Genomic DNA, 16,052 nt, shown 5'->3' on the forward strand with positions numbered 1-16,052 from the left:
AGGTTAGAAAAGACAAAGTAAAAAAAGAAATGACACCAAGGTAGGCCCTACTCCCTAATCACCACGCATACGCATCTGAAAAAGGACTTTGTAATACTAGGAAAATTGCAGGTGCTTTGGTGGTGTTTGCTCTTTCTTCCCTATAAAAAATCTGTCCTCTCCTCCATCTTTTCTTCGTATATATTGTTACTTTCTAGTAACACCTCTAATCTTCAGTGCATATAATAAATATTTGTGCTGCAAAAGCCGTAAAACTCTTACTACAACTAATACTAAAGCACCTCCTGCTGGTGTACAGTGTGTCTTTTCATTGTGACTGAAGTGGCAATTACTAACCATAACCAGTAAGAAATAGAATAAAGAAAATTTGTAAAAATAGAAACTACAACTACAAAGGAAAAGTACACACATACCATACACCATTACTAACAGCATTGAATTGGCTCTTTAATTCCAATGTCAACTCATTCGCTACATTATTTTTTTCTCATGTCGAAACTTTAAAAAAATTTTTTAAAAATTATTTCTAATCAATTTTTTTAGCTCCGAAACAGCATACAGAGTGCATCTAAGTGTTAGATGCTTCATAATATGACAGCCTCAGGCACATCTAACATTAGTAGATAATTTGTAACAAAACAGTTAATTGTCACAGTAACTGAAACAAAAGTAAAAACACAAAGAGTAATTTTTTAATGTGAAATATTTATTACATTGAAGGTGATGATCAGTTATTTGTTTAAAAAAACGAGTACAGAACTTGGAATAAACACATCCCACAACACAGCCTACACTAGTCTCACAGACCTGCCAACTACACCGATCAAATACGAGCTCTCCCATTTTTTTTCTTCTCCTGTTGAAGAATCCCAATAGGATTTGCATATAATCTGATTTTTTTCTTTCTTGAGTTCCATTCCCCTTGGACGTATGTGACTTTGACATGAAAATACACATTTTTGTTGGCATATTTTTGCCCTATTTTTCCAACTTACCATAAATGACATGACACATTTTCTTTCGCGTTTATTAGTAATGCTCGGTTATTTGCCGTGGCTGGTTTGTTATGTAATCTGAATCTACTGGAGATTCTGATCTTATTTGTCCTTCCAAAACACTCATATTTTGAGGGAAGGTTTTGAGAAGAAAAAAAAGTTCCCATTTTTTTTTCCTATTCTGGAGTGGTTGGCAGGTCTGGTCTCAGCTCCCCTCCCCCCCCCCCCCTCCCCCGCCTTGCAACACAAAGCTGGCGCATGCACAAAAACAAAAAGTCCTGACAACAAACACAAGAATTAGAATGAGAGTATTTACAGTTCACGCGTAATATAAGTAAGCTGGATCATGGGTTTTCTGTAGAGCGACACTCACTCAAAAGACCAAAAACAACAAATCTCAATCATGGTTAGTTTTGCAGTCTCCTACCACTGCACCAAAGAGAAATGTGCAGGAAGACAGCCTAGCCTGCTCAGTTTCCACTGAATTACACTTATCTCCTCCTTTAAAATGGAGGATCTGCACCAAGGAAAAACATGTGATTTTCTTTCAAAAACAAGAAAATTAAATTCACTTTGCTTCTCCAATGACAGTGACGTTTAATGATGCTTAGGGAGCAAACCAAAGTAACTTTACTCAAATAAAAATAATAACACAAAACAAATTCAAAGTCAGATATGTTGGAGTCTGGCATTGGCCATCTAATTTGTCACCTTCAACTTCATCACTAGCCAGGAACAGCAAATAACGTCTGTTGATTTCAGTAAACTATATTAAGCGTAGCGAGTCCATCTATAACTTTTATTGCATAGAAAGCAATTCTAATGGGATATGATGGAAAGGAGCAGCTATATCGGGAGTGGAAGGTAAACATTTATCTCATGATTTTATTGGTACAAAAAGAAAACAAGGCCAAACTATTGTCTTGATAGGACCGCTGCTGAAGTATACAAATCAAATCTAGGGTGTCGGAAATAAACATGATGGTATATCAGTACAATTTGGCACTTCCATAAATAAACATAACGTTAACTCAACTGATTATTTCTCAATCAGCCCAAAAACTACCCAACAGATTAAAGTTGAGTAAGAAAGTAAGCCTTTCCTATGATAGCATTATTTATTTTGTCCTTTCACTACCTCTTGCATAGCTTTCTAATTTTTTTTTAACTGCTTCTCGCTCAAGTTACAGATGTACAGATGAATAACACAAGGAAATAAGTGGAAAGAAATAAAAAGCACCATCTTCTTAAATCTTTTTTTTAATGGTTGTTGTATACGGCACCAACATGAAGTAAATACAAAAAGCGAGCTCTAGACCAAAATGAAATCAGTCCCCTCCTCAGACTTGTAGTACGTTATAGTGTGAACATAAAACTAACAGTTCAGTCAGGCTCTCCCTCTGAACATTTATACACCTAAGAGTAAAGCGACAGGCAAACAAAAAAAATGTAATGCCTAAATACTGTACATACGTGCAAGAGATCATTTCAGCTGCTTTTTAAAAATACTTTTCTTCATTTAATCAAACTATAAGCACAGAATCTAATGAGCTAAGTCCTCAGAAAACACTCTGGTGGTACGTGGAAGAAGTGGGTTATACACACTTTCTGTTACAATTGTGACTGAGAGTAGAGGAAGTGGGCTGACGCCATCTTGGACTACAGTCAATATCTTAAATAGGAGGTAACTACAGGAAAACTTAAGTTACTCATCAGCAAACTGCAGCTTCTACACACAGCAGGCAAACATTTACAGATTCAGAAGCATGTTACAAAGTTATCTGCATAGTGACTGAAACAGAGGTGCCAGAGGTTGATGAACAGTACTCACTGTTGCTTTTATCTTGCTTTTTGTCCTAGTTCACAATGATAGATCCAAAAAGCCACAAAACAGAAATCTAGAAACTTTTAATTGCTACTCGAGTTTCTTCCACTATATATATACTCCAGAGGTACCAACTGGTTATGAAAAAAAACCTTGAACTATTTTGACCCCGTGAAAACATGAGTGTGGGGAGAAAAAATTAACAGATGATATTGTTTACTACAACTTGTATCAACAAGTCGCGCAAAATCCAGGCAATTTCAGAAATCCTGATTTTTTTTTATTCATCCCAAAAAATAATAGATCTCTGATTCGATAAGATTTGAACGAGCTTACACTGCATCAGCATCCTTCTATAAACTCAGTGGGGACCCTTGAAACATTCAAAATCACTTCCCGAATGTTATGACATGAATTTTAAAAAATACACTTACAATGTTGCTTGCAACCCTGCCATAGATAAATGAGGGTGGGGGGGACACACCCCAAAGGGATCTAAACCATTTGAGCAATAAGAACAAGAGAGAGAGGAGAGCAAGAGCCATATACAGAGCCTGGTGGAAAACGACGACAAAGACTAGAAAAGTTGGGGGCACAAACAGCAAGCACATCAACTTTACACAAAGTACACATCATGATGATATTATAGGAAGAATTAATCATAGAAATGGTAAAAAATATGCAATGGCCTGAATGTATTATATTTGTATTACACTTGTATTGGAAACAAAAATATTGCCATACATGTATGTGAACTTATCTTTTATTCTTCAAAGTTTGTATGGATACGGTACATCATAATGCGCGAGGAAAAAAAAACAACTGAATTTATTCACTGAACTGAAGGATACTAGCTGTAAAAAATACACAGAGTGAGTTCAGTTTGAAGAAAGGTATACATTAATAAAACCAAAACCCAAACAACAATGCTGAAAAAAAAAAAATTATTTGTATTCTGAGCAAGGCAAAGGGTCCACGACCGCTGGTCCCAGCCAGTCCAACAGGACGCAAATTTCATTTCCTCGAACCACCTCATGATCAGATACAGCCCAACAGCAAAATCCCACAGTACACGATTACGCACTAGGCTTTTTCTAAGTATTGTTACACTTTATATGAAACAGCTCTTTTTATTAATTGTACTCATTTGTTGATATGATTTACTAGAGATGATTTGAGAGCTGCGGGCTGTTGTTCACAGCTGACTAAATGACACGAGACACAATTACACGTTATGCTTTTTCTAAGTATTGTTACACTTTATATAAAACAGCTTTCTTATATTATTAACTATAATGATCTGATATGATTTACTACTGAGGATGATTTGAGAGGTGCAGACTGCGGTGGCTCACAGCCGACAGTGGCTGTCAACGTCACGCGGACATCGGTAATGATTATTGCACTACAAGGCATGAGGATACATTCAAGGGAACGTGATTGAGCGTGATCGAGCTCGAAGTCCATCCTGCTTGTGGCCACCCCAGCAATACAAATGCCAACTGTCCTTTTATTTGCCATATCACATTTTGTGACACGCACCTCACCAAAACTTGCCCCACTTGATGTAATGCTTTTTGTTGTTACACATCTCTGGAGCAGGGTTCGTTAACTTCATAACATTAACAAAATGTGAGGTTACAAGCCTCGACTTTTTTTTTACACACTAGAAGCCTTCGCTTTAAGAAGTGGTTCAGTTTGGCATCAGGGAGAAAACATGGGAAGATCTTTCTGAGTTTTAAAAGTAATTCCCCTTTACATGGAATTGCCATTACCTGGATCAGTGCCACAAACAGGAGAACATTCACAGTCACGCCGAGGCAACAGGATACTTGATGAGAACACTGCACTCGTCGAAAGTGACGATACTGTTGTTAAAGTATCACAAAATTTACAAAAGGGTTGTTTTGGGAGGGAAGAAGTTACATCTCAAACATTTCTTCCTTTGGCTAAAAAACAAAGATCTACACAATTATTTCTTTATCAGTCCAGGGGAATTTGACAAAGTTTCCAGTGTTAGGTGAAGCAAAAAAAAGCCAGCGTGAGACTACTCTGCGTAAAAGCTATCTGGAATTATTGGTTTTTCAAGTACTGAGCCAAAAATGTAAAATGACATTATTTCATGAAGGCAAATAAACAACCTCTGCCAGCTGAGCTATGGTCCTCAATGTTCTCTCTCTTAAACTGATGGAGTACACATCAAAACAAAACTGGCAAGAACATGTTGCAAAGAGGTTAACTGTGACTGACGAAACCAGAGAAAGAATTTTCTCACCCGAGCGCGGACAACGTGGCACAGTGGAAGCCCAGGAAGCCATTTTGGCTGCTCATCAACATTTCCCAAGAGCCGGAGGAGACAAGATTACTCAATATACACATGCCTCTAAATATCAAAACAAAATGTAAGCTGTCTCTGTTTTACTCCCATTAAATGTGTTGTTTATTTTAAAGACTGGAGTAGTTATCACCCCAAAAAAATGATAACAATAAGACCTTAAACTGTCGTACTCTAGGGTTTTCTTCACTGCGCAAAAAAAATGCCATAGCTTACGGGGTCAGGGAGCAGAAAACGGCATTAATTAGTTCCCCTGTACAGTTTGAGAATCAAACTCCACAAATGATACACACACACACACGTGGCTTCCTTTAATCTTTCAGTGTCTCTAGATAAAGGTACAAGACACCTAGCTGGCAAGAGAAAATACTCCCATGGTCCTGGGGACGTTCGCAGCAGTACACTCAGAAGAAGAGCAATCTTACGCGGTCTTGGGCAAAACTACAGCCCCTAACGTCTTACTTTAATAAGCTTGATTTCGCCAAAATTTACAATTCTGAACTAGCTTAGAAAACTAAAGGCCAAATGTACAAATTTACAGCATAAATACTTAGCTTGCGGTGAAAATTGAGAGGTATACTTTAAATATCAGAAAGAAAAAATAATTCTGAAAAAGACAAAACAGAAATATAAGATAGAGGCAAATGACGATAAAAAGCAATGAACAGATCTGGCGATATATGGGTCAGCAGGATCCAGATGTCTATGCATATATGTAAACTGATGGAGGATCGGAGCACAGCTTTATATGAGCAATACTAGAAAGGAGAAAGCAGGTTGTCTCGCAGTCGGCACTTCACAACAGTTTGCTGAGTTAATCATGGTGCACAACAAAGTCATGGCAAGAAAATCTTTCATTGCTCAACTCTTACTGGTCGGCATGTCTTCTGCTTAGATGCTGTATTATAATTATTGTTGTTTCTCGTTTTCCTCATTTATCATAAAATACTTGTTTGCCTGTACTGCACCTGTTTCCTCATACTGTATAAAAAAATATTTCTTTTCTTAGCTTTTGGGTGAGTAATACACCCTTAAAGCTTAAAAACTTTCCCTTTAAGCTGAAAATGTTCTGGATCTATAACAAGAACAACAACAACAACAACAACAACAACAACAACAACGATGACGTGCTCAAAATGCAAACCTAATCGTATGTCAAATTGAACTTGTTGCGATGAAGCAGGGAACAGGCTTACGACTTGTAAGAGTTAAGTTCCAATTCCCACGTGCTGACAAAATTGTAATTGTAATAATTCTCCACCTTCTGTGGGTCTGCAGTGATTACATAATCTTACTTAAGCCATACTTGATTACAACAGGGGTCAGTAACCTCTGCAAATACATGTCATATTCTCTACAAAATTACTGAAACCGGTATAAGGAAAAATAAATGCTTTTTTTATTGGTTTAACGAAACAACATAAGAGCCAGAGTAGAGCCGTGCCATGCAGAGAACAGAGGCAACAGTAACAGTGAATGGGCTCCGTGGAGGGCCACGTCTCGTGTCCGTACAACATGGGCACAAAAAAAACTATTGTTTAGTTCTAGTAAAAGTTTTACAGCACTTGCAACACAAAATGAGTCAAATAAGTGCTGGGGGAAAAAAAGTGACTGAAATAATACTCAGAAAAAGATGGATGAAAATACAATATCGCACGATGAGAAACACAGATGTGTCCCCCCAAAAATATTATCAAATGAAAATTAGGTTTTTTCGAAATAAAACGGATGATTCTGGTCGGCTGCAGTAGGGATGTGGTTTTGCTGCTGCTGCGGCTGCTGCTGCTCCGTCTAGAGCTGAGAGAAGATCCCTCCGGTTGTATGTATGGCCCCTCTGGTACAAGCTTACCTAGTGGAAGGCTGATGCTAAAATAACCTCTTCTTGTCTTTTTTACTGAGGAAAAGAAACAACCAAAAAAAACTCAAATTCAAACAAATGCATAAAAAAAAACCCAAACAGGTACAAAGATTACAAGGTTGCATTTGGAAAGATTTCGTTCAAAACCAGACTAATTAATATAAATCGAGCCTGCTCAACTGCCACTTGCCCAAGACCATTTCCGCCTTCGATATGACCTTTAATATTTAGAGGACTGTATAAGCTTCAACAACAAATCAATCTATTCTATTTTCCTAAAATATTTTCTCTCTGGTGAGTGTCCTGATGGGGGAGGGGCAGGGTGGGGGAAATGACGGGTTCCGCTGCAAAATGACAAGATGTTGTGGAGGCAGGGGTAACAAGAATAATAACATTAATAATAATAGCAGTTCGTCTATTAGTGTCTGAAGATAACCAATGCATCTTCAGAGGAGAATATTGCTTCAAGAGAAAAAAGAGGATTAAGACGACTTGAGGCTTCTACTACGGCCAATGAGACCGATTCTGTCAGAGAAGAGTTGGAGCTTTTAAAAGCTTCATTTCCTCAGGTGGAAGTGTGCTGTTTGCAAGCTTCTTTCTTGGCTTCAGGATTTCTAATTCATAAAGCCTCATTATGTGAAGCATTGTTGTGAAATAAAGAGCGTGTCAATATGATGAAATCGCAACAACCGAAAAATTTTTCTCCATTTTGGCAATTTTTATCGATTCTTTTTTGTTTTTGCCCCAACACCGTTTACGTCCATTTAAAAAAACATTAAATACATGGACCTTACTGAAAAACATCGATTAAAGGCATAAAAAAAGGTAAATTTGCACTTTCCGAGGACTCTCCATCTATGAAAGTCACCAGACTTTAGCGGCAATTTTACTAGGCGACTCCCACCTCCTTGAACTTGCATCGCAAATATCTCGACTTCTATTTAAGGTAGATGGGTATTTTTCCATTGAAAGCAAGGCAAATGAACAAGCTTTAAGATGATATCAATAACTCCATACGCCCAAAAATTTACTAGTGCCTGAATCCACCACGTAGTGAAACTCCAAAAACAACACGATCAATCTACACGACTTACTCTTTCTGGTTCTCCAGCGACCGTCTGCGCTCTCCCCACTGTTCCTCCCAGTTTGCCTTCTCTCGCTCAAAGTCCTTCCACTTGTCTTCCAACTCCCTCTGCTGCTGCTCCAGCCCCTTCTTCATCTGCTCTGAGCGCTTCTGGAGCTGTGGGCCAGAGAGAGAGGAAGGTTGTTTAGTTTTAGCAAGAGTTTTACAGCACTTGCAACACAATAAGGTCATATAAGTGCCGAAGATTAGAGGTGTTACAAGAGAGTAACGAACACAAAAAAGGAGGAGAGATAAGGACGATAGATGTTTGATAGAAAAAAAAGGAACAAATCACACCAGAGCACCCGCCAACCACCCACAGGAGGAAGGTTGATAAAAATAAACAAGAACATGACAGGAGAGCAAGGTGGATAGAAAAAACCAATTATGTGATCTGAGAACAAACTGTTACCAGAGAACAAAGTAAATGGAAACTTGAGGGAAACCTCCATCACATAAAGCGTCTCTGATGAGACACTGAACCAGGAAGGGGAGAGGGGGAGGGGGGGAGAGGATGACAAAATAACAATCAGCGTCATCAAGAATGAATAACAACCTTGAAAAAGCATGGATTGGACCACACAGGTGCATCCACCAACCTTCAACTTTTTAACCAACAGAGAGGTCTCATAAAAAGTAAAAAAATGACACAAAACATCCAAGGGAAGCAATGGAAACAGTTGAATTATCTACCAACCGTAACAAACATTCTAAAAATCGATACAAAAGTAGCAGCAGAAAAAACCCCAACATTTCACTTACATCTGCCTCGGAATCTTTGAGTTTCTGTCGTTTCTCCTTGACCTTCATCTCAAAGACTTGCTCCATTTCAGCCTCCATCTTCTTCATCTTGGCATTGTGCTCCTGCCTCTCCTCCGCCATTTGTGACAGGGGATCCCTGGTGACACACACACACACATGAGCACATTACTATCCCCGGTGACACACACACATAAGCACATTACTATCCCTGGTGACACACACACACACAAGCACATTACTATCCCCGGTGACACACACATACATGAGTACATTACTATCCCCGGTGACAAACACACACATGAGTACATTACTATCCCTGATGACACACACACACACATGAGTACATTACTATCCCCGGTGACACTCACACACACACACACACACATGAGTACATTACTATCCCTGGTGACACACACACACATGAGTACATTACTATCCCCGGTGACACACACACACATGAGTACATTACTATCCCCGGTGACACACACACACACATGAGTACATTACTATCCCCGGTGACACACACACACACATGAGTACATTTCTATCCCCGGTGACACACACACACACATGAGTACATTACTATCCCTGGTGACACACATACACATGAGTACATTACAATCCCTGGTAACACACCAACACATGAGTACATTACTATCCCTGGTGACACACACACACACATGAGTACATTTCTATCCCCGGTGACACACACACACACACATGAGTACATTACTATCCCTGGTGACACACATACACATGAGTACATTACTATCCCTGGTGACACACACACACATGAGTACATTACTATCCCTGGTGACACACACACACATGAGTACATTACAATCCCTGGTAACACACCAACACATGAGTACATTACTATCCCTGGTGACACAGGAACAGGCAATATAATAACACACACACACACACACACACTGCTATCTCAGGAGTGACACACAGACACACTCAAATATGTTTGTATATTTGAGTAAAGAGAGCACACCGACACTAATATTGTCATTTAGTGCAGGGAAAAAGCACGACAGACAGGAGCAACAGAGGGAAAGAAAAAAAGTAGGACCTACCAGTAGCACTCTTCAACCTCCCTCACACTCTAAATACATTACCATCAAGCAACAGAATCTAACACCAACAGCTTACACTTCGCTACCTCAAAATTACAAAGCTCTATCTGACATTTTTGGCCGCTTCGAGTTACTAAGACTATGAGATAAAAAATCAAATACTCTATCAAAATCATTAGATTATTCTGAGCCATTACTGAGATATTCAAAGAACTGCATTAAAAAAAGTTGACATTCTGTGAAGCTCAAAATTGTTCATGTCAAATTTCTCAAAACTAGGTACTGAGAAGATAGAAATTTGTAATTCTGGGTAGCAAATGTTAGACACAGTAATGTTTAGCTCCAGTTATACAGTTGGCACTGCCCAGAAAGAAAAACTGTTGAACCTAAAAAAAAAAACAGCATAAAAAAACCCGCCTAACAGAAAATCCCCTGAAGTAACACCCACCACCACGACCCCGACCAAATTGTGGCAGCTATGACACGCCCCCCCCCCCCCCCCCCCACCCGTCAAGAAATACACAAGCTCACTGATGCTGTATCAACTGGTCTGAGCAAACAACAGACGACTAAATGACTCACTTGGTCAAGGATCCAGGTTTGACTTTGTTGCCCTCGGCGGTGGACGGCGCCAGTTTGTTGTAGCGGAAGTTCTCGTAGTGGACGTTGTTGGTCACGTCCTTCAAATCTTGCATATGTGTCCTGATGTACAAACAATGACATCTCGTTTAGTTTTAGTTTGAATTTTATGGTACTTACACCACAATTATATCATATATGTGTAGAGGATTAGAGGTTTTACAGAGAGTAACATACACAAAAAAGAAGAAAAATAGGTCATACATGTGTCAAAGATTAGAAGTGTTACAAAAGAGTCACATACAAAAAAAAAAAAAAAAAAGAAAAAGGAAAATAGGTCCCATTTGAGACGAAGATTTGAGGTGCTACTAGAGAGTAACATACAAACAAAAGAAGGAGGAGAAATAAGGATGATAGATGTTTGACACCAAAAAAGGAGTAAACCACATCAGTCAGTGCACCTGCTGACCACCCACTTAGTATCTCATGGGTCATTAACAATATTCTCATTGCCGCACAACAAATGCTCACAACATCAAAGGAATGAATACCCAACCTGCAAAACTATTCTATCAGATATTGTGGATTGTGGCGAGAATTTATGACCCCTTTACTTAAAACCCAACAATCAATTAAGATGCTCCATTCTAATTGAAGTAATCAAATTGTAAAAAATGAAAATTGAAGAAACATCAATTGAAATGTTATATTTTTGCTTCAAAAAGTGGACTAACAATAAATGTGGGGAGAAAGCATCCCTCTTCCCTGCTCCAGTCTACGTACATACAATTCAAACCATCATCCCATAAACTAGTTGAAAAGAAAGAAATCATCATTTCCATTTTGCTTGTCATCTAAACCATTTCTCTGTGGTAATTTCCAGCCCTAAATCCCCCCTAACCCGTTCAAGATAACACTTAGTTAGGATAATACTAAGTTAAGATAATACTTTACTGTCCCTGAGGAAACTTTTCTGTGGCTTTACACGAATGGTATAAACACATGTAGACAAGATATTGTTTAAATTGTATACTACTTTCATAAAAAGAACTTAAATATAAACCACACAAAAAACAGACAATAAAACAAAATATCTCATCAGATACATCTCAGACTGCATGCAGGAATTTATCACTAAAAAAAAGCGCCTCAAACTCACCTGATGACCATGTTGCGGAGAGCGATGAAGTCATTGTGTTCCAGGTTCTCCACCTCTACGATGCCCCACGGGTACTGACGCCCGCGCACCCGCTTGCCGCCCACCTCAATCACACGATTGCTGCCAACCACGGCGAACGGAACTCGGTCCTGGGGATTGGTGTACAAGATTAAAGAATAAACAACAAACCATAAGCTCTTCAAATAAATAGTATTGGTTCTCAAAAACAACAATTTCTCCTGCCTATTTTCTCACATAATTTGGCAATCATCTCTTTCAGTACTAGTCTATAAACACGATATTCCTGTTTGTACTTGTTTGTTTACACTCGTCTGATAATGTAGACCTTTTTACTTTATCATAAATTTCATTACTTCAGACAGTTTGTAAATTAATATCTGTTGTCTCAAGCAGTCATGGTAAAGCAAATCATTAATACGGAGGAAAACAATACTGCAGGTTGAAAGAGTTTAAATATTTTTTAAAATAGCAACCTACTGTGGACACCTATTCAACCACTTACAGATGGAAAAGGCAGTACAAATTCACAAACACATAAATGCACATACAAACACAGAATTATTCAATTCAAATAATCATCAAAATCTCATGTTGTTGTTGAAAAAAAAACTACTGACCCGTAATCTTTTCTGAATCTTCATCTCTTCCTCATCCTCGCAGTCGGGGAATTCATAGATTCTGATCTTGTGTTGAGCTATTTCATTGAGTATCTGCAGGAAGACAAAACAAGAAATAAGAATTGTTGGAATGTTTTGGTTGGGTATTTCACACTTCACATGTCTTTATGGCAAGATCAGGAAGTTCAGTGGAGTATTAGTAAGAGTTTTACGGCACTTGCAACATAATCAGGGCATGTAAGTGCTGAAAATTAGAGGTGCTGCTAAGGAGTAACATACAAAGAAAAGAATGAGGAGAGACAAGGACAATAGACGTTTGATAGGAAAGAAGGAACAAACAACGCCAGAGCACCCACCAACGACCTACAGGATTTAGAAATAAATGTAAAGGAAAGAACAGAGGATGACATAGGTTGGGGTTTAGTTTGAAAGAAATTGTCTGACTGCCAGGTTGGTACGTGAAGAACCTAAATAGGATTTTTTGCTTCTCCTGTCAAATCTACACAGCTGGAATTAGCTGGCGTTATTGTAAGGCTGAGAACTTACTGTTTTCTTGAACTCGCGGCACTCGTCCGGTGTGAGTGTGTCGGCCTTAGCGATGAGAGGGATGATGTTCACTTTGTCGTGAAGTCGTTTCATGAACTCTACGTCCAGGGGTTTGAGGCTGGAGAGAAGAGAAAGTCCACGTCATTACTACAAGGCTCGACAGAAAAGGATTTTTTTAATGCATTTTTTAAAAATGCAGATTTTCTAATGCTGTCAACAACACAAATTTAACTTTTAGTGACTTAAATCAAATTTTGATCTGGCATGAACAACATACGCTGGGTTCACACAATCTGTGCGAGATATGAGACTCACCCAGTCACCCATGTAACGTAAGTTATGTGTTGGGTTCACACAATCTGCATGAGATACGAGACTCATCCATGAACGTCATACCTCAAGTAAACAAAATCTGTATGAGATATGAGACTCATCCATGTACATCACATGTTACGTTCACACAATCTATACGAGACTCAACCATGTACTTCATACGTCAAATTCACACAATCTATACGAGACCCAGACTCACCCGTGGCCTGTAGGAGCGATGAAGTAGAGACAACTGTGCACGCGCGTGTCTGAGCTCAGGGAGCGGTTGACGCGCGACTCAGCATTAAGGTACTCCTCGTACTTGCTGTCGATAAAGTCTGTCACTGGGGCCCAGCTGGAGGAGAGAACGGTTTTTAGTTTTTTTAACTGTAGTTATAAATATGTAGATCTACGTTTTTGAGTTTTTAAAATTATAGTTATATTAGAGTTGTAGATCTACACAACAGTGGTCATTTTGAGTAACGAAAGGGTAAGGAAAATAGATAGAAATTACTGAGAAAGAGAAAAAATATAAGATTCACCGGTGGTGCCCTCCAGCCACCTGCACAAAGTATGAGAGCCGAATGGTTTTTTACTTTTACATGGAGTTTTAGTAAAGAGAAACACATCGGCACTACAATCATTCTTTTATGTAGGGAACAAGCCAGTTTTGGTTGCAGTTTTACGGTGCTTGCAACTGCACTAGGTCATATGAGTGCGGGGAGAAGCCAGATAGACAGGCATAAGCAACAGAGAGAAGGGGTAAGTGAGACCCCCATTACAACCCTGGATGTGATGCACTTGGTATAGCAGTTAGAAATGGGGTGGATTTGCGGGAGAAGTTAGGGGTGGTGGTGATGGTGGCGGCGCCGTCCAAACTCTTCTTTAACCCTATCCATACGTCGTGTTTTACCATCGAATCCATATGACGAGGGGAACTCTGTGCCACCATTTTCCAAAGAGGAAATTTACCTGTTAATCCGATCCCTACGCTTCACATAGAAGTCTGTCAAATGATTTTTCGAGAAATACTGAAAGTTTCAAAGAGATCTTCGAACTAGAAGTATTCTAGAATGTGAAGAATACAACCCCAGGGGTACAAAATGACCCCAGGGCGTACAGATAGGGTTAACTAATGGTTGCATGTACAGAAACACTTCCTGACATACCAGTTGCTGTTGTCCACGGCGTCACCAAAGCCTGGTGTGTCCACGATGGTCAGACGCAGCTGTACGCCGTTCTCCTTGAGAGTCACCTGTGTTGTGTCCACCTGGAGAGCACAGAACATTTTTGGAAGGTTTAGTTAGCGTAAAAGTTTAACAATGTTTGCGAACAAATAGATCACAAAAGTACTGAAAATTAGAGGTTGAACCAAGGAGTAACATACAAAGAAAATAAGGTCTAGTTTTAGTAGTTATAGAGGACTTGCAATACCACAAATTAGCTCATATACATGCCGAGGGTTAGCGGTTTTACATACAAGAGAATAGCATACAAAGAAAAAAAGAAGGAGAGATAAGGACCATTGAAGTTTATTAGGAAAGAATGAGCAAGCTGCACCAGAGTACCAGCAAACCACCCATCAAGGCAAACGGTAAACTTTCCAAACTGCACCCTGGTACTACAATTGTTGCATCATGCTTCAAGACAATAACAAAACAGCTCCCTCGTCCCCCTCCATCAAGAAGACATTAAAAAAAATCACACATAAATACGGTATATCAAAAGTAAACATTCAAACACACCTATACAAACACCTATACACACACACAAACGCAAACACACTCACTCACACAAGATATACCTTATCATACTTTGGTGTTTAGTTTAGTTTAGTAGAGCTTTAATAGCGCTCGCAACTGCATAAGGTCATACGAGCGCCAAGAGGTGGATGTCGACAGAGAAGTCTATACAGGGGATCCGGCTTACACTGCTCACTCTCTAGCTTCAACAGCACAAAGTCTACTTCGACTATCAAGGCACCCCGGAAATAGCGGGTCACAAGAGAGTTTCAAACATACAAAAGTAGAGGAAAATGACGACAGTGAGTATTAGGAAAGAAACAGCAGCAGTTCCCTATAGCAGTTCAGGCACAGTTATGAGCATAACATTAATGAATCAGCCCATTTATCATTCTACTGTGTATAAGAACATTTTAATGCCCCCCTTTGGGAATGGCCTAAAGACACTTCAGTCATTAGCACCGCCCCGGGGGGTGGGGGTTACTTAAGTGTTTATATCAACGTATAAATTAAACTGGCACATCGGTACACACCATAATATGCATGTATACAAGTTTGCCACTGGAGTCCAAATTTAATAAAAGGGATCAAAATGAAAGTGTAATCGATTAATTTATCGTTAAATTGAAAGTACATGTAAACATAAACATATACGTGTACGAACACACACACACATCCATCCACACACACGCACGCAAGCACACACACACACACACACACACACACACAGGTACACTCACACACACATACACATACAAAAGACGTTGGACAAGCAAACATGCACTAATCACATGAGGACATTTAATGGAAGGCACGCCTGATAATTTTACACCGTACATGTATTCTAAAACCAGCAAATGTCGGCTTATGACGCAGACATCTCCCCCTCCGCCCCGCCTCGGGCATCCTGTGTTTATCAGCAGTGATACAGTGATTAAACAAAACACTGAGTGTGAGCGGGGTAATATACGGCCGCTCTTAGATCGTGCCCTCTCCGTGAGTATGTGGGTGGAATTTTGGAAATGGGAAAGGGAGGGGGTGCCAAGACGGAGAGTGGGGGTGCTGGGGGTTCAGAGAGGAGATGAGGGTGGAGTAG

General features: G+C 39.4%; 1 protein-coding gene across 7 annotated transcripts in view; it reads right to left on the reverse strand.

Annotated features, from left to right (window-relative positions):
* Positions 1-685: 685 nt before the first annotated feature.
* The window catches only part of LOC101856959 (septin-7), a 125,684-nt gene continuing 110,317 nt past the window's right edge, over positions 686-16,052 (reverse strand). For all 7 annotated transcript variants that reach the window (XM_035969005.1, XM_035969006.1, XM_005095444.3 and 4 more), the window contains 9 exons: positions 14,384-14,484; positions 13,435-13,569; positions 12,903-13,020; positions 12,357-12,449; positions 11,719-11,867; positions 10,563-10,682; positions 8,899-9,034; positions 8,108-8,253; positions 686-7,049 (listed from right to left, as the gene is read on the reverse strand). In XM_035969005.1, the coding sequence (XP_035824898.1) occupies positions 7,022-7,049; positions 8,108-8,253; positions 8,899-9,034; positions 10,563-10,682; positions 11,719-11,867; positions 12,357-12,449; positions 12,903-13,020; positions 13,435-13,569; positions 14,384-14,484 (1,026 nt within the window). In that variant the 3' untranslated portion in view covers positions 686-7,021. The remainder of the gene's footprint in view (positions 7,050-8,107; positions 8,254-8,898; positions 9,035-10,562; positions 10,683-11,718; positions 11,868-12,356; positions 12,450-12,902; positions 13,021-13,434; positions 13,570-14,383; positions 14,485-16,052) is intronic.

This window comes from Aplysia californica, unplaced genomic scaffold, assembly GCF_000002075.1.
Source record: "Aplysia californica isolate F4 #8 unplaced genomic scaffold, AplCal3.0 scaffold00104, whole genome shotgun sequence".
Lineage (NCBI taxonomy): Eukaryota > Metazoa > Mollusca > Gastropoda > Aplysiida > Aplysiidae > Aplysia > Aplysia californica.